The sequence below is a fragment of the Leptinotarsa decemlineata genome, unplaced genomic scaffold, assembly GCF_025532065.1.
Source record: "Leptinotarsa decemlineata unplaced genomic scaffold, Ldec_3_MD MMD2_P_RNA_scaffold_6, whole genome shotgun sequence".
Classification (NCBI taxonomy): domain Eukaryota; kingdom Metazoa; phylum Arthropoda; class Insecta; order Coleoptera; family Chrysomelidae; genus Leptinotarsa; species Leptinotarsa decemlineata.
The window spans coordinates 4,073,136-4,099,260 of NW_027412533.1; the positions used below are offsets into that span (position 1 = coordinate 4,073,136).

The 26,125-nt window shown below is 34.0% G+C and overlaps 1 protein-coding gene across 2 annotated transcripts in view; it reads left to right on the top strand.

Annotated features, from left to right (window-relative positions):
• The first annotated feature begins 4,266 nt into the window (after nucleotides 1–4,266).
• Nucleotides 4,267–26,125, top strand: part of LOC141480079 (15-hydroxyprostaglandin dehydrogenase [NAD(+)]-like) — a 28,835-nt gene continuing 6,976 nt past the window's right edge. Inside the window, exons 1-3 of one of the 2 annotated variants that reach the window (XM_074169837.1) lie at nucleotides 4,267–4,676; nucleotides 10,815–10,941; nucleotides 13,214–13,320. In XM_074169837.1, coding sequence (XP_074025938.1) covers nucleotides 4,578–4,676; nucleotides 10,815–10,941; nucleotides 13,214–13,320 — 333 coding nt within the window. In that variant the 5' untranslated portion in view covers nucleotides 4,267–4,577. The remainder of the gene's footprint in view (nucleotides 4,677–10,814; nucleotides 10,942–13,213; nucleotides 13,321–26,125) is intronic. The other variant, XM_074169836.1, reaches the window with a different exon arrangement.

Here is a 26,125-nt window from a genome sequence, read left to right on the forward strand (position 1 = left end):
TAATTTAGTTGCCATGAAAGAATATGCTCTTTGTGAAATTGACTTTTTAGCAGTACCTAGGATATGTTAGTTTGTCGCGATGTCGTGTGTTATAGTCGTGGTTTCGTGATGATGCCTTATTTTTGCTGAAATGATACTTCACGTTTGTACAATAGTAATATAATTGTCTCATATCCATAACTTCACCCTCTTTATACAGGAGATCTGACGAAAAACGTGAATTTCTAGACATGATCAACTTCATGAATCTCTTTTATAATACCTCTAACGGATTGAGGTGTACACGCAGAGCTGATCCCCATGCTGTTATACCATATCTCAAATGGCTCTCTACTAGGAAACTATATAATTGATTAAGTTTTTTTTTGAGATAAATAATTTTTCAAGCACCGGAAGTTGTTAAGCATTGTTTGCAGTTTTTTCATTGTATATTTTATACGAGAGTCCCACCTTGAGTTTCTATCTATGTAGACGCCCAAGTATTTGATTTCTCTCAGGGAATCTATTTTTATTGTTTTTCCTTGTTCGCCGACATCAAGAGTTCCAAATGGACAATCATTGGATAGATTTTAGCTAAAAGGAAGAAAATTAGTTTTTTTCAGATTCACTGTCAGGAGCCTTTGGTCAAACCATTTTTTGAGCAAGTGGAAATCTGTTTCTACGTTCTTTTTCAAACCAAGCCAAGTGTCTGCCTCATAGAATATCACAGTATTGTCTGCGTATCCAATTATTTTCCCAACGCTGTTCAAATTAAATAATTCATTTAGATATAAATTGAAAAGCAGAGGACCCAGTACCGTACCTTGTGAGACTCCACATTCTATTTGTTTTCGATTGCTAATTGTATCTGCAATTCGCACAACTTGCATTCTATTTCGAAGATAGCTTTCAAAAAGCGTTTGGCAGTTCCCTCTGAAACTACTATTTTCTAAAGTTTGTAGGAGTAGTTGATGATCGACAGTATCAAAAGCCTTCGTCAGGTCTATAAATAGACATAAAGAAGGTTTTCCTTTCTCCAAGGATTTATGTATCAATTCTGTCAGTTCAAGAATCGCGTCTTCGGTTGAGGTTTTTTCTTTGAAGCCAAATTGTCTATCTGAAATCAATTCGTATTTGGTTATAAATGAGTTCATTCTTTTCTTCAGCAATTTTTCGAAAATCGATCGTATGACCTTGCGGTTCGAACCACTGTTTCACAAGGCGATGGATTGAGTGAGTGAAGCAAACCATCCACGTCAACCCACCAGGTTTCCTTCCCACCAATTCTTCGGAGTATGCCCTATTCATTCAACATACTGTACTTCTTCAAGTGAATAAGATTCAATGAGTTGTGGAATTGGCCGCGGTGGTAGTGCGCCCGACTCACGATCGGAAAACCGTGGGTTCGTTTCCCGCCTCGACCAGATATTTTTCTCGAGAGAATTTATCTGGTTGAAGCTGGTATGATTCTGACACCGTGTTAAGAATCACACGTTAAAAGGTAAGACCTCGTTAGTCCTTAGCTCGCACAAGTTTCTCAACTTCTGAGAGTTGTCGTTCATATGGGGGCGACAGCTGAATAACAAAAAAACAGATTTCAAACAGATTTTTTTTTAAACAGAGTTCGACCAATGAATCAGATAATTCGATTCCTACGACTTTAGCTAATAGCAGACAAAGATCAATTGTATCGTTGGAATATCACATCTTACTGTACAAGTTTTTGTACAAATACTTCATACCATATCCCTTCATTGTATCACAGAGCCAAATATATCAGTCAACACTTTGATATAAACTAGATATGCTCCATTTTATAAACTATTAGCTTACCAACTCAACATCATAAAGATGATGATCCAACGATAAGGGAAGATAATTATTATTCTGAATCTCTAAAATTCACCACATCGAATATGTTGGAAGATACAAATTCGCAAAAACAAAACAAGAGTCAAATTTTTCAATTTTCATTTATGAAAAATTAAATTTGATCGGCAATCATAATTCGAAAAAAATATGACTTGCATAAATGCCATATAGAAAAGTAAAGTAAACCTTCTTCAGGTGCATGAGTTTGATACTCAGATTCATAAAAATATTTCAAAGAATCTTCATATTATAACTGTGGTTTCAGTTAGCATGAATATCTTTTTTTTCAATGAAGCTTGATATTACACTGGCTCTTCTTCAAAAAGATACACAAAATATTCATTCTTCTCGTATAGTCAGTGGGCATACTTGAAGACTGTCTATAAATCATATCATCTAAAAGAACAATTCATTCAGGCCAGTCTCAACCCCCTACACTGTAGGTCAATGGACTGATACCTATCAGAAAACAACTACTCTCCTTTATAAAAGAAAACGTTTTTACAAAGACTTATAATCACTTTGCAAAACACTTGTGTATCACTATTATGCTTAGTTTAGTTATGTATCATTAGTTTTTTTGCTTTCACTTCATGTTGAAATAATGAAAATAATTCCACAATTCTTCGTTTTTTTTGTACTTCTTTAATTATTTCATCCTCATTTTGTAGGCAAACCTTACGTGATAGATAAAAACAAAAGTCATTTTTGAAATCAGCGCAAAAAACTACATAAAGATCAGTTAACGAAATCAGAACAATTTTTTTTAAAGTTTTTTTTGCAGACCTGTGTAATTCATTATAACATCAAAATCAACATTTCAAAAATAACTTCTCAAAATGATCAGGGGTGCGAATTCGTTTTCTCCTTTTCATAAAAGAGGATGTATGCATCTCCACTCACAAACGATTTTGGTGAAATTGGTGACACGTGTGAATCATTGTATTCGTGCCACGTGCCAGTATACGGATGTCTGCAGAATACTGTATAATGCCCGCTGTAGGTAGACCCACTGTGATTCGAAAGTGCATATAGTTTATAACAACAAGGAGTCACATGGTCTGCTGCATAATTGTTCATATCTAATCCATCTAGATGGCAACATTCAACTTGCCTTTAAATCTTTCTGTTGGAGAAAATCTTTTGAAATGAATGACTAAAATACGGGGAAACTCATGGATCGATAGAGACTTTGTGCATTTTCTTCTTTCCTTGCAACTTGAACACGTCGGTTTTTCATGTCCATCCAAAGTTTCCTCTCTCCAAGCACTGTGATAAACTCAACAACTTATTTGAAATCCCTGAAAGAATTTGTAAAAAATTATTTCATTGTATTTCAGTTTTTTGCTCAATATAGTTGTTATTTTTCAGCTAACCTTTATAATTTTTTACAGATTACTTCAGGACTTCAAATCAATTTATATCATATCAGACAATGGAAGTCCGAACCAATGAAATGCACCATAAAACATTGTCAACCACATTCAAACTAACACTGAATTGTTGACATTTTCAACGAACAATTTATAGAACCGCAATACGTGTTTTGGCATAGAATAGCTTCCTCGGACGTAATCATACTAACATTAGACATCAGTATGAGTACGCCTGACGAAGCTATTGTGTAGTGAAACACGTGTAGCTGTTTTGTAAAGTGTTCAGTGGACATTTTACAATACAGTATTACTCTAACAATGAAATCATGTATGTGTACATTTTGTTATTTTGCACTGGCCGGAACACGAGTGAATTGGAACAGTTGTATGTATAATAACATCTGGTTGAATTGTTAATATATTATTTCATCTATATTTTGTTCCCCCTGAAATTATCATGTATCTAATGAAATTGTTGCGAGTTCATAACTTTTGGTTTATTTTTTAAAAAACGGTTCACGGTAAGACCATCTTATTTGTACCTTCTTGATGTTTTTTTTTTTACTTTCTTTCTATAACACTGCGATTCTCATAACTGATACTTGATTCAGTACAAATTACGCTCAATTATCACAAATCTGATGAACACGAAAATTCGCTAATATTTTGTTGTTCAATTCAGTGAAATTAAATTTTAAAAACTGGTTCGCATTACAATATCATCCAAATAATTTTTACTATGTAGTTTTTTCAAGTTGCTGTGTAAAATTCCCCCTGACGAAAATTTTTAGTGGAAGCAAATTTAATCATACGATTTTCAGCCAGATACGCCTATGGGCGCAACTCACTTTGAACTAACACAAAGTATTCATGATATAAGCAGCATTTTTGTTCAAACAATAATTATTTTCAGGTAATTAAGTGAATTCAAATCTCAGATAAGGACTGTCACGGATCGTTAAAAACAGTGAACCAGTTGTAAAGTTAGATGTTTTTCTAGAGTCTACAATTCATATATGATGACGAGTATTCTCATCTTAATATTCATAAACTCTTCAACTCCTCAAATGAAAAGTTCAGGAGGTGTTTTATAGAAGAGTATGTTGTGTTCAATTCGTACGAAATATAATTTTCACACTTGATTTTTCATTTGGTTGCCTGTTTTTGATTGGTCGACTCTGTAAAGCCTGTGAATTCATTCAAGTTGACACAACAGATAATTCGACATGAATAAAAACATTTATTGTCTGGCAAGTGCTCATTTCGTGGACGTAAGATAACAATTCAAATTTATACTCATATATATTTGGAAGTCATTTAGTCCATCATTGCTCGCATAAGAAATAGATCATGGTATTCAAAATTGAAGGAAAAGTTGCTTTAATAACTGGGGGTGCTTCAGGTTTAGGTTTATCGCATGCCAGGGAACTTTTAAGGAATGGTTTGAAAGTAAGTATTCATTCATTTATCTTCTGAAATTTTTGTTGGGATTTTGTATTGAAGAAATCCAAACTGAAATCAGATACTGTTGTGGAAGCATTACTTCAATTATATTATATTTCTTTAAAACTTTCCATAGTATAGTTACATTTCCGGCATCAGTTGAGAATAATTATCACATATACAGTGTGTAAAAGCCGGAATAAATTCATTATTTCGGTTACTGTACACATTTTTGAAAAATCCCGAAACATGTAAATTATAATTTGACATTCTTCAACGTAAAAATGTCCTACCTTCAACCCTTTTCGAATGACAGGTACAACCCCAATTTTTTAAATGGAAAGCATAGGTTTGTGATATATCCACAGTAAAAATAAAAATCTCAAAGTGAACAAAATTATCTCGATTTAAAGAAATCTTGCTCTCCTACATTCATGAAGGAATATTTTTTTAAGCTGAGAAACATATTCTCTCAAGTTGAATTTGAATCATTATTTCAAATGGACTGAATAAACGGTTCTTTTAAGTAAAAAAAATATTTCACCAAGATTGTGCATACATTGCAATAGAAATCATCGCATTAGCCCAAGAGAAGTAAATATGAATTCTTTAGTCTGAGCAAAATTAATCTTGATTCAAAATTATTTTGGGTTTTGAAAGAGTGATATGTTTACTTGGAACATTATTTAAATGTCCTCCTATGAGAAATTAATTGTTTTCCTTTCAAGAGAAGCATTTTTCATTGAAACACTTCTATTTGTATAAATCAAATAAACTCATTTACTTCATCAAAGATGAACTTATGCTTCTGTTTATAAACTGTACCTCTCATTTGGATGTATTTACTTATTTGAATCCAAAGTATCTCATCTGTAATATGAACAGCTACAAGTGGTAAGGAAAGAAACTAAATAATATATTACATATTATCATTGGTTTATTTGAAGCAATTACAAATCATAAATATTATCCTGAAAAAATTTGTGATAAAAAACAAAACGTAATAGAGAACTACATTTTCTTTGTTAATCTTTGCTTAAATATCAAGATCATATAGTTATACAAATAACATAAATGAAATATTCTTGACAAATTGCAAATTAACAAATAAAATGAAATCGGAGCCTATAAACAACATTACAACTCAGATAAGAAAAAGAATTTATTCATTAGTGATTTCACTAGATGCCATTCACAAAACTAGATGCCATTCTGGTAAATAACATTAAAAAAATCACTGTCGTCGATCAAATTCTGCATTCTGCTTTTGTTTATCCACAATTGCCGGAACATCATTTGGATTCTGAACGAAAGAAGACGTTTCGGAATTCAACAAATATTTACATGTTGAAATCAGAAAGTGGCTGTCACATATAGAATCTTTTTATACCTACTGGTGCCTATTTTGGTATGTTTTGTATTATAATTTATTGTCGAAACTATAAGTACCTCTCTCTTCCAATAAAAAATGAATTCGGTCTAAGAGAAAATAAAATTTTATTTAGAGAAAATGCTCTTATTTGAAACAAGATAAAATGTATGTTCAAAACAAGAGATTGGCAAATTTGAATCAACGTGGAGAATTTTCCAGTTCAAATTAATATACACTTGCAGAGCTCGGCAAATGTAATAATTCATGTGTGACAAATTACGGAGCATTGTTATACTTTTCGCGAAATGAAGGCAAAATTAAGAATTGCTCTCAAAGTTTACCACTTTCTCTTCGGTACTACGTATACAACGCGGCACTTACTGATATAGCGGAGTTTTATCCAATTATAATACGTATCCATGAAAATATCTTTCAACTGTGCAAGACCCCAGTCTTGTGGAATCTGTTCCATTATGGTAGGTACAAAATAATCGAAAGAAGATTGCACTGCCTACAGAAACATAAAACACTTCCTTCTCAAAAACACAACACACCAACATCACTTTCCAACACATACTGGCGCGTACGCTATGCTTACAACGGAATTTCCCGCTCCCCTCTCACTTAAGATGGTCATAGAAAGACCAGGGCACCACAGGTTTTTTCTAACTAAAATGAATGAAATACTTCTTTGAAAGAAACCCTGTTCATTCTATACAAAATTCCTGTTATTTTATGTTGATCATAATATAGTTTTGTATGTAGATTCACAAAACTCTTGTTATAAACGAATTGAGTTATTTGAAGGAATACAGTATTAAATTTAATGTGTTCAGATCAAGTTGATATTGCACTTCATTTGAAACCGTTTACTTTTCCCTTCAAATAGGTGGTGGATTTTGAGATGATATTATATTTTCTTGATTCAAAATAGTTCATCTTCGCAATGATATAATCAAACGAATGATGTCGTTGAAAGGCCAAGAAATTTGATTTCTTTGTTGAAAAAAGTATGATTTTCTGGTGGAACATGGCGATGTTGGCATAAATTAAAGTTTTTCAATAGAGATAAACATTTCAAAGCAACCTATGATCTTCTTTTAAAGAAATACTTTTTACTGTGTCGTTTGGAAGGTTTCTTCATTATGTATTCAAAAATGTTATCGCTTTACAATGTATTGCAACAATTAGAATAAAATAAACTAAAACCATGTGTTACCGAAATTCGATAAAACACACTTAAAAACTGAAATGTAACACAAAACGTAATGAAACGTAAAATACGAAAAATAACTATGGATGTTAACGAAGTAGATGTTCAAAATGTTCACCGCGAAAGTCTTGGCAACATTTTAATCTAATATATAAAAATGGATGTTTGTTGGTTGGTTGGTTGATTGGTTGGTAAGTGATAAACTTCTACATCGCTCAACTGATCGTGATGAAACTTGACATTCTGTAACTCGCCACTAGATGGCACTGTAGAAGTGTAACGCTTACTACACACATCGGAAAAGTCTAGAGATATTTTTAAAAATCGCAATAATTTTTTTTTTAGATCGCTTTAGGGAAAAAAAAGTTGACGGGTAATTATTGAACGAATGTAACTTACAACAAAATTTATTAAATGGTCAAAAATACTGAGTGCGCATATAAGCAAAACTAAAAAAAAAATATGCTCTTCTTTGGCACCCTGAAAAAAAATCATAATACAAAAAAAATTGGAATCAGTACAAAGTATGGCCTTCACGCTGGTTCATTACGGCCCTACATCTATCGTGCATCGACAAAATGAGATTGTCAATGTCTTGTTGAGGTACATTTGCCCATTCACCGATTAAAAGCTATCTCAATTGAAACGTTGTGTGAATGTTCCCCATATGCGGAGTAATTCTTCGTTGAAGCATGTCCCACACATGCTCGATGGGATTCAGGTCCGGTGATTGTGCTGGCCATGGCAATAAATCAACTCCTTCGTTGGTGAGCCAGTCAGTCACTAGACGCGCGACATGTGGACGAGCATTATCGTGCATTAGGTGGAAGTTTTCACCAACAGTACCAGCAAACGGACGGACGATAGGTAGAAGAATGGTGTCGAGGTACTGTCGAGCTGTGAGGGAGCGATTTGGAAAAACGAGATCGGTTCTGCCGCCGATCATGATTCCGCTCCATAGCATTACTGTACCACCTCTGTATGTGTGGACTTCCTGGACGTGTCTCAAACGTTCATTATTTCCGGGTCGTCTCCACAGTCTTACACGACGAGAATCCGGATGAAATCCAAATCTGGATTCGTCTGTAAACAAAACTGTGGCCCAATCATTTGCATCCCAGTTTTGATGTTCTTGACACCACTCTAATCTTCTACCGCGATTGCCTCTCGACAAAGGTGGACATCTAAGTGGCCTTCTGTTGTGGAGATCTGCTTCATGCAGTCGATTTCTGACAGTATCACGACCAATGGTTACCTGGTGCGTCTGCTGCAACACGTTAACCAACTCAGGTACTGTGATTGTCGGTTGTCTTCTTGCGGTTAAGACCAAAAATCGGTCTTGAACTGCAGTTGTAGCGCGTCCTCGCCCTGGATGTTGTTCGGCTTGTCTGCCAGTCTCACGGAAACGCCTCCACAATCGACTGATAACACTTTGGGAGACCCTCAAACGAAGAGCTACATCATTTTGTCGCATGCCACCTTGAAGAAGCCCTACAGCTCTATTCATCTCAGCCAATGATAAGTGATGGCGTTCCATGTTAAAGCACAATATTTCCAGTTTAATTGCTGAGCAAGAACTGCATATAATGTACAAATTCGACACTTTCAGATTATTCATTTTAGTCGAAAACCTACAGTTTGTAAAAAACTTGATAAAAGATTAGTTACCGTTTTTGCAGGCTTTGTTCAACCCATAGAAATCTACAGGGTGGTCGAGTGTACCAATTTAATCGATAATTTAATTTAATCGATATTTAGTATGTTATAAAAATATCCCTAGACTTTTCCGATATGTGTATGTATATATGTATACTAGTACTATGTTGCGTACAGCAACATAGTACTATTCTCAAATAAAATTGTCTTCTAACATTATTCAACATATCAGACGTGACCGACCTAACCGCAAGTGTTATTCGTTCTTTTAGGTCGTTCAATTCTGAAGGTTCAGTTTTGTATACATTGCTCTATACATATCCCTATAAAAAGAAGTCTACTGATGAAAGATCAGGTGATCGCGCTGGCAATTCAATCGATCCTCGCCTCCCTATCGATTGGGAAATGTTGTATCGATGTATTGGCCGGACATTAACTTGGTAATGTGGTGGTGCTCCATCCTGCTGAAACCATATGGTATTCACTGGAACTTGAGGGTTTTCGGGATCAGGATATACATTTGCTAAACTTGGAATGACATCATTTCGAAATAGTGCCAAATAATTATCGCCAGTCAAGTTTCCCTCAACGGAAAAACCAATGATACGGTTTTCTACAATCCCTGCCCATTATTAACTTTTTTAGGGTATTGCGTGTGTTCTTTTCTCATTCAATGAGGATTTTCCCTTGCCGATTAGTATGACAATTAAGAGACAAAGTACACTCATCAGAAAACAAAATCTTCTAATTGGATGATACTATCATACAACATGTTCATCATTCTCTCACAAAATTGAGTTCAAAATCGTTTTCCATAAGCTCCTGGGTAAGTATCATTTTATAGAGATGCCTTTTATTTTATTTTGATATGTTTACTATCGATGTATAGATAACATTGAATGTAGTGGATGTCTGTCTACTCGATGTATGTGGGTTTTCCTCAAACTCAAGCATCACGTATAATTTGAGTTCATCACTCATTGCAGTGGCAGCTGTTTTTTTTATCTGCCCCACATAATCAAGCAAAACTGCTTCTCTATTTTTCTTATTGTTCCTAGAGATAAGGGCGGTAAATTAGGAAATTTCTCGCGAAATAGGCGAGCTACTTCTTGTTGTGTTTGGGTTTTATCTCGGTAACCAATCATTTGTGTTAACTATTATTTAATGCATTTCCGTTAATCTAACCACTTGTCAGACTTGAAGTTAACGAACTTTAGACTAAAATTAAAATAATGACAAATAATGTTGTAACGTACAGAACAAGTTGACGAGGCGTTTTAAACTAACGTTGCCACAGAAACTATTTACAGTTTCTTATAGGATACTTACTTTCTTATTATCAATACCTCAACAAAAATAATTTTGATTATATTGCAATAAGTTTTGAGTGTATTTTTTCGAATTTCGGTAACCACATGATTTTAATCTATTTTATTTTAATTTTTTCAATAAACTTGAAAGCGATAACATTTTTGAATAAAGAATAAAGAGACCTTCCAAACAATATATCACAAGATCATACTTCCTATTTAAAAAATTGGGGATTGTGCTTGCCATTTGACGGGGGTTGAACGTAGGGGTAGTATTTTTCCGTTTGAGTATGTCAAATTATATGTTCCTGTTCATATGTACCGTGTTAGGAATCACACGTCAAAAGGTAAGACCTCGTTAGTCCTTAGCTCGCACAAGTTTCGACTTTTGAGAGTTGTCGTTCGATGGGGTGCGAGAGTTGGTTAACGGAAAACAGATTTGTAAACCGAAATAATGAATTTATTCCATTTGCCTTTTACAGATTGTATATTACGATTCCGTTCTGGTGATATGGTTATCACAAAAACAGTAAATCAAATTTCATTTCTCAAACATTTGATTTTTGTCTAATTAGAATCCTTGATGCTTTCAGGGCGTTACTTTGGCTGACATTGATGTAAAAAATGGAGAGCAAGCTCAAAAAGAAATATCTGCCGAATTTGGAAATAACAAAGTAATTTTTGTCGAGACTGACGTATCCCATAAAGATCAGTTTGAAGGTGAGTATTGTTGGTTGTTTCTAAAGTTTTGTTTTGTCATGAGTTTATTTCAAACTGAATGCTTACTGAATTCAATGCAATTAAGCGACATTTTTACAACGTAACACAAGATGATTAATTCCGTCAGCATAAAAATTGGATGCTGGAGATTAGATGAAGTCAACAATGACCATTTTTGATTGTTCGAAGGTTCTACCGATTAGAAAATTTTCGAGGTGCATGACAAGATGGTAGTCGGTTGGTGAAAGGTCTGGGGAGTATGGTGGGGAAAAAACAACTTCGACGCTCAATTCGAGTGGTGATTCGTGAAACATGTGGACGGACATTTTCGTGGAGTAAGATCGAAACACCTGTTGGCGAAATTTTTGACACATTTCGTCGATTTCCTGACGATAGAACTCTGCTGTGATGGTTTGACTGTTGGAGAAAGTTATAGTGAAGCACACCAGCCGCTGACCACCATCATTGTCTTTTTTTGGTGAGTTTTCGCCTGACACTCGTCACGTGACGAGGCACTCGAGAAAAAGATTGTTTTGATAGCGCAAAAGCAAAGAAGAACAGACCTCGATACGTGACAATTTCTGTCGATCTTTCAAATAGTTGGGCACCCACTTTCCTAGCTTTCTGACCTATTCAATACGTTTTAAATCATCAAAAACCGCATGGGAGCTGACGCCCAGTTCTCACGCACCGTTTGTGATGGGCCAGTCTTTACCAGGGTTCTCAAATCCTCGTCCTGGATTACCGTAGGTCGACCATTTCTGGGCTCATCTTCGATGCTCAAATCTCCGAAACGAAATTTCACAAACCAACGTCAAACAGTAGGGCAACCTGTTGTACCTTGGACAGAGTTGTACCTAGAACAATCTTATTTTTTTCAAAAATTTCGCGCCTTTAAGAACTGTTGTCTATGTTGTTTGATACCTCATTGATCCGCATTAATGTGAAGTTAGTTGCGTTTCGCCGGCACCGTGAGAGTACAGCTAAAAAAGATTATTTAATTGTTTCATACTCAAAAAGTAAGTTTTTTATGCTTTACTTTATTCCAATTTATTTAAAGTTTTGCATGTTTGTGGAACCCGTCTTATATAAAATCTAATCTTAGTATATCTAGATACTAGACGGCATGAGTGTCAGATCATAACCTCAATCGCAAGTGGGTTTATCAAGCTTGTAGAGTGAAGTTATCGCGATGTTATACCTTAGCCACCGAACTTGCGATGTACCTACCTCGGTCACTAGCCAAGGTACATCATTTCGGTCGGAAATAGGTCAACAGTTATTTACATAAGTCTTTATGAATAAAATCGTATTGTATTAAATAAAATATGTGATCGACACAAAAAATATTGAAAACGCAGTAACTTTAGTGAAGGCGAAGAAATGTACGCTTCATGGTGCTTCCGTGCATTTTCATATTCCCAAAACTACCTTAAGACGATACTACCGCCACATGATGAAAGAAGGTACTTCTGTGCACGATTTTCGTGAAAATCTTGCAGTCATAAAGGTATTTAATGAAGAGCAAAACAAAATGCTAGTAGAGTACATCAAGGATGCAGCAAATCTTCAATTTGGTCTAACTCTAACTGGCGTACCAGTTCGCAAAGGCTAATAAAATAAAATATCATTCTACATGAAACTCTAAACAAATGGCAGTAGCCAAAAATCGCTCAACGACATCATATAGTAATGAGCTGAAAACTGGCAAAAATTATTATATTGATTGAGAATGCGTCAAGTTGCAAAATTAATGTTTTCATCCTAATTAGTTTTCCTAATATTTCAAGATTTTTTTGTATTCAATTATACTTAGGATTTTGAAGCCGTTTTTTGACAACCACTTCGATTCAGAAAATTGAATTAGGAAAGCACCTATGAAAATGTAACATTTCGTCATTTTTTGTTGAAAATCTTATATTATCCATTGGAATTTATACTTGAACAAAAAATTATAAACAAAAATTGTAATCAAAAGTACTACATTTCAAATGAATATTCTGATTTATTTTTTCATGCCAATTTGGATTGATAAATAAAAGAAGCAAAAGTGGTCCAAAGATACATGATACATATTTTTATTCATTTATTCAAGGGTTTCGAAAAACATACAACACAATCACACTATATTGACCTAATATGAGAGGGAATTCAGTAAAAGAAAGAAAATCGAGTTTGTAGTTCTGAAAAGTATACCTACTATTTGCTGCTTAGATGATTAATATGGTCTTGAGCTATCAACTGAAGATGTACAAAAATATTATTGTTGCAGATGCTTTTGAGAAAACCGTAGAATACTTTGGAAATCTGGATATACTCATCAACAACGCTGGAATATTCAATGATAGTATTTGGGAGAGAGAAGTCTCAATAAATTTGGTAAGATATGCTTCCGGGTCCTAGAAGCGAATAATGCTTTCTACTTATCAATAATTTTTCCCAACAATTTGAAATTTTGTATCAAAATTGTTTATGGTTGATTGATCTAGCTTGGTCTTTGGAGTATTCATTCGCAGTAGTTAACGCTCGAGAGCTCTGTTCGAGAGCTGCATTCATACGTTCACATCGCCTTAATCAAGACACTTCAATTTTTTTCACTGTTTCACTCCTTCGTCTACACATCCCAGATTCCATCTACTTTTTTATTTATATAATTTACTGTCACAACAAATAACTCAACAAGCAAAGAAAATGTTGATCAAACGGTGACAAATACCTACTAGAATATTTCTTGATTTTTGTTATAGGTATAGCTTATAGGTATTAATCTCATTACGACCATGTCATGCTATGCGTTTGATTCTGTTCAGATAATTTTCGAAATAGATATTTACTTTAACAGGAAAAATACCATTTCCAATTTCGGTTCTTTCGGACTATTTCAGGTAAATACATTTATATGAAACTCATACCGGATGTCGTATACAAATATGTTGTGTTGAGTTCTAAACAATCAATCTGCAAAAACGTAGATTATTTGAATATATTTGTTGTTTGCATTTTAGTCGACCAGTCAGTTTGAAGACGTGGCACAATAATTAAAACCAGAAGTTTGTTTTTATATTTTATTGAGAAATCAATGAAAATAATTTTATTTAAATGATTTTATTCGCCTAGACTAAATCGAAATTCTATGAATTATTTGAAACTTTAACACACCTACGGACATCTATCTTTCAGTTATCAAGTTAATGTATTCCACTTAGATATCTATAGTTGTTTCCATTACTTTCATCTTCTCTCTCATAGATGGCAGGACATAGTCCACTAAAAATTGAAGTTACTAAATTGTAGACGATGAAACCCATCTGCTGACTAAATTGCGACAAGATGAATTTTTTACTAAACCACAAATTCATATTCGACTTCAGGTATTCAAAATTTTATATTCAGTTTGTGGAGAATTATTAATTAATTAATTGTCAGATAAAATCGGTTATCACCTTTTTCAGTTATGTATGTAAGTTTTTTGTAGAAGCTACCGATCCCAATCGTAATATGGTATGTTGTATAGAAAGCCAAATATCTTGAAAACTATCATAACTTGAATGAATTAATTAACTTCAATAAAAGTGATATAATAGTGTACATGAAAATTTTAGGAAAGTGAAAACAATATTGAAGCGAATAAAATCCGAGCTGGTAGGCAGTAGTCGAATGGAAGTCTCAGTAACTTACTGAGAGGTGTTAGACAATATAACTTGCGTGAAGTTAGCGTCGGACGCCAGCGTCCAAATCTAGCGCCCGCCCCCCACTCCTGAGTCCGATTTACACCACACAACTAGTAGAATGTTGATTCATAACATGAATTATTTGATTATTTGATTATTTCCTCTTAGAATCGACTTCAAACTTGAAAATATCATTATACTGCATGCAGCTTTCATAATCTGTATTATAATGACGAGGAAACATTGACGTGAATGTGATAGATATAAAACACTTTTGGGTCACAACTGGTGGAATTTATGACCAAGTGAAAAATTCATCAGAAGAATGATTCATTGAATGGGTAATTTTCAGAAAAAGTGTCATAGAAAAATGAACTCCCATCACTTGAGTGGAATAGTTCGCTTTCCAAACTGAATTGTCATCAATTATGTCCGAGTGAAAACTGTTATCAGCTATAATATCCCAAGGACATTGATAACTAACGAAATAATTTTATCACAGTTTTCGAAAGCACGTTATTTGGTAACATCCCGACGCCGAAGGCGGAGGGATGTTACCTAAAATAACGTTCTTGAGGAAGTTGTGATAAAATTATGAGTTATTTATCAATGTTCGAAGGATATTCGGTGAGAAAATTTTTTGCAATTCGAACAAAATTATTTATTGAACACACAGTTATTAAAAGAACAATTCGTATAATGATATAACTCCATAAATATTTTCCAAGTGTATTTTTTACTATTGACAGTATTTTTTGGTGTATTTTCTTCAATGATTTTGTCAATTGCCGCATCATTTTGAACACCAAAGCGAGGAAGTGACATTTTCGAAATAAATTGAATTACTGAAATGTCAAACAACTTTATTGTGTTGGTTGCTTAGCAATGTCATGACATAAGTGATAACTACCCTTGAAAACTATCCATGGGTAGTTATCAGTGTAATGATGGTTTCATTGGTTATTTCGACACACATGACTAGAAATAGACAAATTTGATAGGATAATTTTTTTGGCAAAAAATTTTCAGAGAAATGATATACTGAACACTGAATTTTCAGTCCTTCAAAATAGTGGGGTCATAAAAAAAATACCCCTTCCATATTAGATGTTTAATTTTTTCCTTCTTAAACTGGCTTTTGTCCCCGAATACGACTACCTGGAAAATGTTGATAAAGATATGATATACTGAACTATGAATTTACAGCCGTCCAAAATACCGGGAACATAAAAAAAATCACCCCTTCCACCTTAGACGTTTAATTTTTTTCTTCTCAAACTGGCTTGTGTCCCCGAATACGACTACCTGGAAAATGTTGATGAAGATATGATATACTGAACTATGAATTTCCAGCCGTCCAAAATACCGGGAACATAAAAAAAATCACCCCTTCCACCTTAGACGTTTAATTTTTTTCTTCTCAAACTGGCTTGTGTCCCCGAATACGACTACCTGGAAAATGTTGATGAAGATATGATATACTGAACTATGAATTTCCAGCCGTCCAAAATACCGGGAACATACAAAAAAACCACCCCTTCCACTTTAGATGTTTAATTTTTTCCTTCTCAAACTGTCTTGTGTCCCCGAATACGACTACCTGGAAAATGTTGATAAAGATATGATATACTGAACTATGAATTTACAGCCGTCCAAAATATCGGGAACATACAAAAAAACCACCCCTTACACATAAGATGTTTAATTTTTTCCTTCTCAAACTGGCTTTTGTCCCCGAATACGACTAACTGAAAAATGTTGATGAAGATATGATATACTGAACTCTGAATTTTCAGCCCTTCAAAATACCGGGAACATACAAAAAAACCACCCTTTCCACATAAGAAGTTTAATTTTTTCCTTCCCAAACTGTCTTGTGTCCCCGAATACGACTACCTGGAAAATGTTGATAAAGATATGATATACTGAACTATGAATTTACAGCCGTCCAAAATACCGGGAACATACAAAAAAACCACCCCTTCCACATAATATGTTTAATTTTTTCCTTCTCAAACTGGCTTTTGTCCCCGAATACGACTAACTGAAAAATGTTGATGAAGATATGATATACTGAACTATGAATTTCCAGCCGTCCAAAATACCGGGAACATACAAAAAAACCACCCCTTCCACTTTAGATGTTTAATTTTTTCCTTCCCAAACTGTTTTGTGTCCCCGAATACGACTACCTGGAAAATGTTGATGAAGATATTATATACTGAACTATGAATTTACAGCCGTCCAAAATACCGGGAACATACAAAAAAACCACCCCTTCCACTTTAGATGTTTAATTTTTTCCTTCTCAAACTGGCTTGTGTCCCCGAATACGACCAACTGGAAAATGTTGATGAAGATATAATATACTGAACTCTGAATTTTCAGCCCACCAAAATACCGGGAACATACAAACAAAACCACCCCTTCAACATTAGACGTTTAATTTTTTCCTTCTCAAACTGGCTTGTGTCCCCGAATACGACTACCTGGAAAATGTTGATGAAGATATGATATACTGAACTATGAATTTCCAGCCGTCCAAAATACCGGGAACATACAAAAAAACCACCCCTTCCACTTTAGATGTTTAATTTTTTCCTTCCCAAACTGTTTTGTGTCCCCGAATACGACTACCTGGAAAATGTTGATGAAGATATTATATACTGAACTATGAATTTACAGCCGTCCAAAATACCGGGAACATACAAAAAAACCACCCCTTCCACTTTAGATGTTTAATTTTTTCCTTCTCAAACTGGCTTGTGTCCCCGAATACGACCAACTGGAAAATGTTGATGAAGATATAATATACTGAACTCTGAATTTTCAGCCCACCAAAATACCGGGAACATACAAACAAAACCACCCCTTCAACATTAGACGTTTAATTTTTTCCTTCTCAAACTGGCTTGTGTCCCCGAATACGACTACCTGGAAAATGTTGATAAAGATATGATATACTGAACTATGAATTTACAGCCGTCCAAAATATCGGGAACATACAAAAAAACCACCCCTTACACATAAGATGTTTAATTTTTTCCTTCTCAAACTGGCTTTTGTCCCCGAATACGACTAACTGAAAAATGTTGATGAAGATATGATATACTGAACTCTGAATTTTCAGCCCTTCAAAATACCGGGAACATACAAAAAAACCACCCTTTCCACATAAGAAGTTTAATTTTTTCCTTCCCAAACTGTCTTGTGTCCCCGAATACGACTACCTGGAAAATGTTGATAAAGATATGATATACTGAACTATGAATTTACAGCCGTCCAAAATACCGGGAACATACAAAAAAACCACCCCTTCCACATAATATGTTTAATTTTTTCCTTCTCAAACTGGCTTTTGTCCCCGAATACGACTAACTGAAAAATGTTGATGAAGATATGATATACTGAACTATGAATTTCCAGCCGTCCAAAATACCGGGAACATACAAAAAAACCACCCCTTCCACTTTAGATGTTTAATTTTTTCCTTCCCAAACTGTTTTGTGTCCCCGAATACGACTACCTGGAAAATGTTGATGAAGATATTATATACTGAACTATGAATTTACAGCCGTCCAAAATACCGGGAACATACAAAAAAACCACCCCTTCCACTTTAGATGTTTAATTTTTTCCTTCTCAAACTGGCTTGTGTCCCCGAATACGACCAACTGGAAAATGTTGATGAAGATATAATATACTGAACTCTGAATTTTCAGCCCACCAAAATACCGGGAACATACAAACAAAACCACCCCTTCAACATTAGACGTTTAATTTTTTCCTTCTCAAACTGGCTTGTGTCCCCGAATACGACTACCTGGAAAATGTTGATGAAGATATGATATACTGAACTATGAATTTCCAGCCGTCCAAAATACCGGGAACATACAAAAAAACCACCCCTTCCACATTAGATGTTTAATTTTTTCCTTCTCAAACTGTCTTGTGTCCCCGAATACGACTAACTGGAAAATGTTAATGAAGAGATGATATACTGACCTCCGAATTTTCAGTTCTCCAAAATGATGGTGTCATAGAAAAAAATCTTACGTCAGCAGAATATTTTTTTCTCTGTAAACTAAAAACTCTGAAAAATTTTGGTGAAGTCATGATTTGAAAAGAATGAAAATATTTTTCACACATATTTTTTGCCTACATTATAAAAAATGTCACTATTTGGAATCGTTCAACAGTAAAATTATCAAGAATATTTTTTTATTTTGTCATTTACATGAGAATCGTAATATTGTGAGAAAAACTCAAGAGACATAATTGAAAGGCAATACAATTTTCTACATTTTAACAAAAAAACATTTTGATATGTAGCGTAATTACTGAGTTATATGTATTTCAATGTAATCTCACTTCGACCGTACGCACCTCAGTGAATATTGTTTCAACGCGCAATGACAGTTCTGCTGCATGATTTGCTTTTATGCTCTTGACTAGTACCTACCTATTTGGCGGCGACCAAAGTTGAAATATTTAGGAGTAGTAGTGAATTGATTTTATTTGTTTTACGCATTGGTTGTGAAAATATCCCTTTGTCGTTTTAAATTAATGTTGAGTTGATTGATTTCATTAGTTATTTCCAATTATTATTTCTTTTATTTTATTATTTTGTGGTGTAAAACCGTCGAGATTTACTTTTATTTTCTTGGGGGAAATTATTTCATTACGTTACGAATATATATACGATTAAGAGGAACATGGGAGACAAAATCGAAAATCTTGTTAATCGAATAAAATATTTTGCTAGTAATATTACTTACGATGAACTAGTCGTAATTGATTACAATGATGTATTTTATGAGCATTTAGTTGCGCATGTTCACAATAAACATCAACAGAAAAATAAAAAGAGATGGATATATCAGACGATTCAACGAAATTCTGGTAATATAAAAACAATGTTAGAAAAAAAAACAAACATAAAAAATCTTCTTTGGATGTGGATGGTATCGAAGCAAATAAAAGCAAATCGCTAAAAGAATATTCTGCTCAGTTGATTGAAAGTGAAAATCAGTTTAAGGAAGGTTTGAATTCTTGTCACTTATACGACAACCCGATATATGAATTCAACCTACAGAAAGAATCTGAGTTGGTTAAAGTTTTTCTCCACGACGAACAAGAAACATTCTTAAATAAATCTGATGATGAACTTGTCACCATTTATTCCGGAAATTTCTCAAACTCCAAAGTTAGTGCTCTTTCCGATGAAAAACTATTAAGTAACTTGAGAGGGGAATATGCGAAATATTCAACACATTCCCAGAAAGTTTCAAAAAAAAAAGATGATGCTAAAATTAAGGTTGACGAATTCAATTCATCCGCCATGAGTGCAGACTCCGACTTTTTAGATATTGCCAATAAAGATATTCATTCCAAGAATATGATGCAGAGTCAAGGAAATGAAGAGTTGATGTTGAATGGTTTCACGAAAAAAAAAGATGAATGTATATATGGAAGCTCTTTAATCGATTCAGACGGCATCTTCTCTGACTCGTCAAAGTCGGTTATAAATAACAGTATAACAGATTCATCAATTTCAATTCCTAATGCTACAATATTCCATGAAGCATTATCTAAACGCCAAGTACTTCCAATAGGAAGCAAAAATATTGATCCTTCCCAACATCTGAAAATTAAAAGAACGGATTATTCAAAATGTACATTTCTAGAAGGCAAATTTCACATTAGTGAAAAAGAGTGGAATACAATAACTGTTGACGAGAAGTTGTCAAATAAATATTATCCATTTTTCTTTCGAAATAATATAAAAAAGTTCGTAAATAATAGTTGTTCAGTTGCATTTTACAGACTAAAATATTTAAAAAACAACATAATACTCCTAGCCTATTGCCGAAATAATTATAGAAAATGTAAAAACTTCAAAATCTATATTTCCATTGATTCACGATATGGCAAAATGGTGCGGGTTTATTCCACGTCTCGCGATTACTGTCATCCTTACAAAATAACCGACCAAGTGAGAGGTGTGGAAAGAGACATAAAAAAAAATGTGTTGAAAAATATGAAACCTTCGGAATATAGAAAAAAAAGCATTTTAAAAGCGGATAAAGCTGCTATCAAGAGAGGCCACTTACAAGATATAAAATCGGAGGAGATGCTAAGAAAACTCCGCAGCCAGGCAAAAAATGCTTTGAAACGACATGAAGACTCCATGGTCGACATGTTTTTGTACAAAAAAGATCACCCTACATTCATACGACAAGTTTGTTCGCCACTAAATGTGAAAATATTCAGTACAGAACAGTTAGAAGTTGCGAAAACTTCTTCGGTTAAAGTTTTGCATTTTGATGCTACAGGCGCAGTTGTTTGTAATACAGGAAAAGACGAAAAGAGAATTCTTTATTACGCTGGTGTTCTTACTTTACCCGAAAGAAGACTTTGCCCTGTAATGGAGATGATTTCGTGTGAACACGACACTCTGGCTATATTTGATTTATTTTATAAATTTAAAAAATTTTGCGAAGAACAGAAGTCGTGGCCTGTATTTAAAATTTTCGTGAGTGACTTTAGTTTTGCAAGTTTGAACGCAGCATCGAAGGCATTTAATAATATAGATCTTGAAAAATATTTGCAATATTGTTTTGAACATTTGCAAAAAAAAAGTCAAATATTCCCAAAGAAAAAAATTGTTTTATTTTTATGTTGTGGTCATTTCATGAAAAATTTGGTTCAGTTAATTGAAGACCACACCAAAACTGTTGAAGACAAAAAAATAAAAAGATGCATTAAAACAATATTTGCAGTAGCTTTCAATTTAAATAATTTAGAAGAGGCTGCAGATTGGTTCAAAAATGTAACAATAATTCTTACTTCGGAATTCCGAAATGATAGTGTTGAAAACGCTCTGTTGAAATTGAATCTTTCGAGTTTTACAGAGAAGCAAGTGATTTCAGAAATAGGCGATGATCACGATAATATTTTGAAGAGAAGAAGTTTGCGTACCAATTCTCCGTTTTATAAGTTTTTTTCAGATATATATAAACATAATAAAGTATTAGAAAAGAAAGGAGGTGAGAGAAACGAGTTTTTCTTTCCTTCTTTAATAGAAGCTGTGTTGGAAAGATATATGGGATTATTTCCACTGTGGTCGGTAGTCATCACAAAAAGTAGACTGAGTAATGCTCTGATTGAGAGATGGTTTGGTTTTCTCAAAACTGACATTCTGAATGGATCAAGGGATCTAAAACCGACAACATTCATAAGAAAAGTTAGAGGACACGTAATGAAAATTTATAATGAAATTGATTTAGGCATATCAAAGCATAGCTTATCTACAGTTCCGAAGGAATTATATTTATCAGATGAGAATTCAGATGAAAGTGTTACAAAAGCTGAAGAAAAATGGAATAGAAAGCGTAAATCAAAATTTACATATTTCTCCGGAAAATATCTGAAAGATTTGCCTAAGTATAAATCTGTAGAATCGGTTTTGCTGAATTCTTCGAAAGAACAAAAAATCATATTGAATATTTTGGAAAACGGCCTGGTGAACGATGTTACGTATTATAAAAAATTCCGAAACTGGTTATATTATATCGGTCATTATGATTTTGTTACAGGTAATAAATTTGTAACTTCTCAGGATTTCAACATATTGAATGCCAATAGCATGTCCCAAAGTATAACTAAACAATTTTTCAATATTTTGGGTATGGTAATTATTAGAAAAAATAAAAGACAGTCAGATGTGGCATTATGGATAGCTACAAATACTTTTTTCGATTTAGAAAAAAGACTCGTTTTCGGTAAAATATCCCCCTTTAAAAAAACTACATTTATTCCTTTTCACCTACAAGAAGAGAAGTGGCTTTTAGTCAAAATAAATTTTGTTGATAAATCTTTGGAAATATTCAATCCATATGGTAATACAAACATAGAAAATGAGGAGTTCCTCAAAAACTTCATCAGATTCTTGCAACTCTACAACAAGAAAAGAGCTTTGTATGCTACATATAAAAAAATCGAAGAGAAAGATTGGAAGATCATCAGTTCAAAGTGTCAGTCGGTACAAATGACTTTTGAAGCAAATATTCTACCTTTATACACTTTGGATATACTCACTTCTAGAATTTTTAGTAGCCAGCTACTCTCTGAACCTTTTGATATAAAGAAATATTGTAACGATTTACAACTCTTACTATTACAATTTTCATCGGATGTTTCTAACTTGTGCCCAATATGTGGTAAATTCGAAGGTGCAGAAAATATGAATTGGGTAAACTGTGATCTTTGTAGAAGATGGATTCATTTGAAGTGCGATACAAGTCAATTCACTTTCAGTGAGCCTTTAGATACTCCAGGGGTTATATATTATTGCCCTATTTGCACCTGTAATTTCAATGTGAAGTCGTATTTCAAATTAGAGCATCAGGATATCAAATCAAATGATCTCATGAAAAAAATTGACTATTACAGGTCTAATATTTATTTGGGCAATTATGTTGTTGCGCGGTATAAGTGTACTTATGATTTAACAATTGAAGATTATTCTACTTTGGACAAATTTTCGTATATTTCCAACACTGTCTTCTTCATAATCGCTGATATTTTGCAAGCTGATTCCCAAAATCATAATGTAAAAATATGGAACATATATAAAACAGAACTAATGTTTTTCAAACTCAACTCACTAGATACAGAGTTTTTCGGAGATGATATTTTCAAAGACCTTCATGGAAAAATTAATCTGATACCTATCTTGCATAACAGACACTTTACGCTTATGGTCGTCAATTTCACAGATAATACATTCTCTTACATCGATCCAAACGGAGCAACGAAAACAGGTCAGTACAATATGTTCGAGAAATTCAGGAAATTCATTACCATGTTAAATGGTCATGTAATAAATCCTTACAACTTGACTGAATTCAAAATAAAAAACGAAAGTCATCCCAAACAATCCGACTCTTACAATTGTGGAATATTTATTTTGCACTTCATCAATTGTATTCTCAATAAGATTGAGTTAGAAAGAAGTTTTGACCCCGATCATTACCGTTTAGAACTTAAAAAATACCTATTGACGAAATCAGAAAAAATGATTCCGTATTGTTTGATATGTGGTCGACACGTGGATGAAACAGAAAAATGCTTTCAATGCAAAACGTGTAATAGGGTTTTAGAACCGAAATGTTTCCGATTATACTATGAGTTTGATGAATGTTGTCCTTTATGTATGTCTGCAGAGAAGAATGATGAAATGTGAATTGAAGAGGAGTGGAGTGAATAGATTTAACTCAGAAATAAACTATACAATCACTATAATCTGCGCAATCTCTGTTCAAAACTGTATCTTATCATATTTTCATCAACATTTTCCAGTTAGTCGTATTCGGGGACACAAGCCAGTTTGAGAAGGAAAAAATTAAACGTCTAATGTTGAAGGGGTGGTTTTTTTGTATGTTCCCGGTATTTTGGACGGCTGTAAATTCATAGTTCAGTATATCATATCTTTATCAACATTTTCCAGGTAGTCGTATTCGGGGACAAAAGCCAGTTTGAGAAGGAAAAAATTAAACATCTTAAATGGGAGGGGTAATTTTTTGTATGTTCCCGGTATTTTGGAGGGCTGAAAATTCAGAGTTCAGTATATTATATCTTCATCAACATTTTCCAGTTGGTCGTATTCGGGGACACAAGCCAGTTTGAGAAGGAAAAAATTAAACATCTAAAGTGGAAGGGGTGGTTTTTTTGTATGTTCCCGGTATTTTGGACGGCTGTAAATTCATAGTTCAGTATATCATATCTTTATCAACATTTTCCAGGTAGTCGTATTCGGGGACAAAAGCCAGTTTGAGAAGGAAAAAATTAAACATCTTAAATGGAAGGGGTAATTTTTTGTATGTTCCCGGTATTTTGGAGGGCTGAAAATTCAGAGTTCAGTATATTATATCTTCATCAACATTTTCCAGTTGGTCGTATTCGGGGACACAAGCCAGTTTGAGAAGGAAAAAATTAAACATCTAAAGTGGAAGGGGTGGTTTTTTTGTATGTTCCCGGTATTTTGGACGGCTGTAAATTCATAGTTCAGTATATCATATCTTTATCAACATTTTCCAGGTAGTCGTATTCGGGGACAAAAGCCAGTTTGAGAAGGAAAAAATTAAACATCTTAAATGGGAGGGGTAATTTTTTGTATGTTCCCGGTATTTTGGAGGGCTGAAAATTCAGAGTTCAGTATATTATATCTTCATCAACATTTTCCAGTTGGTCGTATTCGGGGACACAAGCCAGTTTGAGAAGGAAAAAATTAAACATCTAAAGTGGAAAGGGTGGTTTTTTTCTATGTTCCCGGTATTTTGGTGGGCTGAAAATTCAGAGTTCAGTATATCATATCTTCATCAACATTTTCCAGTTACTCGTATTCGGGGACAAAAGCCAGTTTGAGAAGGAAAAAATTAAACATCTTATATGGAAGGGGTAATTTTTTGTATGTTCCCGGTATTTTGGAGGGCTGAAAATTCAGAGTTCAGTATATTATATCTTCATCAACATTTTCCAGTTGGTCGTATTCGGGGACACAAGCCAGTTTGAGAAGGAAAAAATTAAACATCTAAAGTGGAAGGGGTGGTTTTTTTGTATGTTCCCGGTATTTTGGACGGCTGTAAATTCATAGTTCAGTATATCATATCTTCATCAACATTTTCCAGGTAGTCGTATTCGGGGACACAAGCCAGTTTGAGAAGGAAAAAATTAAACGTCTAATGTTGAAGGGGTGGTTTTGTTTGTATGTTCCCGGTATTTTGGTGGGCTGAAAATTCAGAGTTCAGTATAATATATCTTCATCAACATTTTCCAGTTGGTCGTATTCGGGGACACAAGCCAGTTTGAGAAGGAAAAAATTAAACATCTAAAGTGGAAGGGGTGGTTTTTTTGTATGTTCCCGGTATTTTGGACGGCTGTAAATTCATAGTTCAGTATATCATATCTTTATCAACATTTTCCAGGTAGTCGTATTCGGGGACAAAAGCCAGTTTGAGAAGGAAAAAATTAAACATCTTAAATGGGAGGGGTAATTTTTTGTATGTTCCCGGTATTTTGGTGGGCTGAAAATTCAGAGTTCAGTATATCATATCTTCATCAACATTTTCCAGTTACTCGTATTCGGGGACAAAAGCCAGTTTGAGAAGGAAAAAATTAAACATCTTATATGGAAGGGGTAATTTTTTGTATGTTCCCGGTATTTTGGAGGGCTGAAAATTCAGAGTTCAGTATATTATATCTTCATCAACATTTTCCAGTTGGTCGTATTCGGGGACACAAGCCAGTTTGAGAAGGAAAAAATTAAACATCTAAAGTGGAAGGGGTGGTTTTTTTGTATGTTCCCGGTATTTTGGACGGCTGTAAATTCATAGTTCAGTATATCATATCTTCATCAACATTTTCCAGGTAGTCGTATTCGGGGACACAAGCCAGTTTGAGAAGGAAAAAATTAAACGTCTAATGTTGAAGGGGTGGTTTTTTTGTATGTT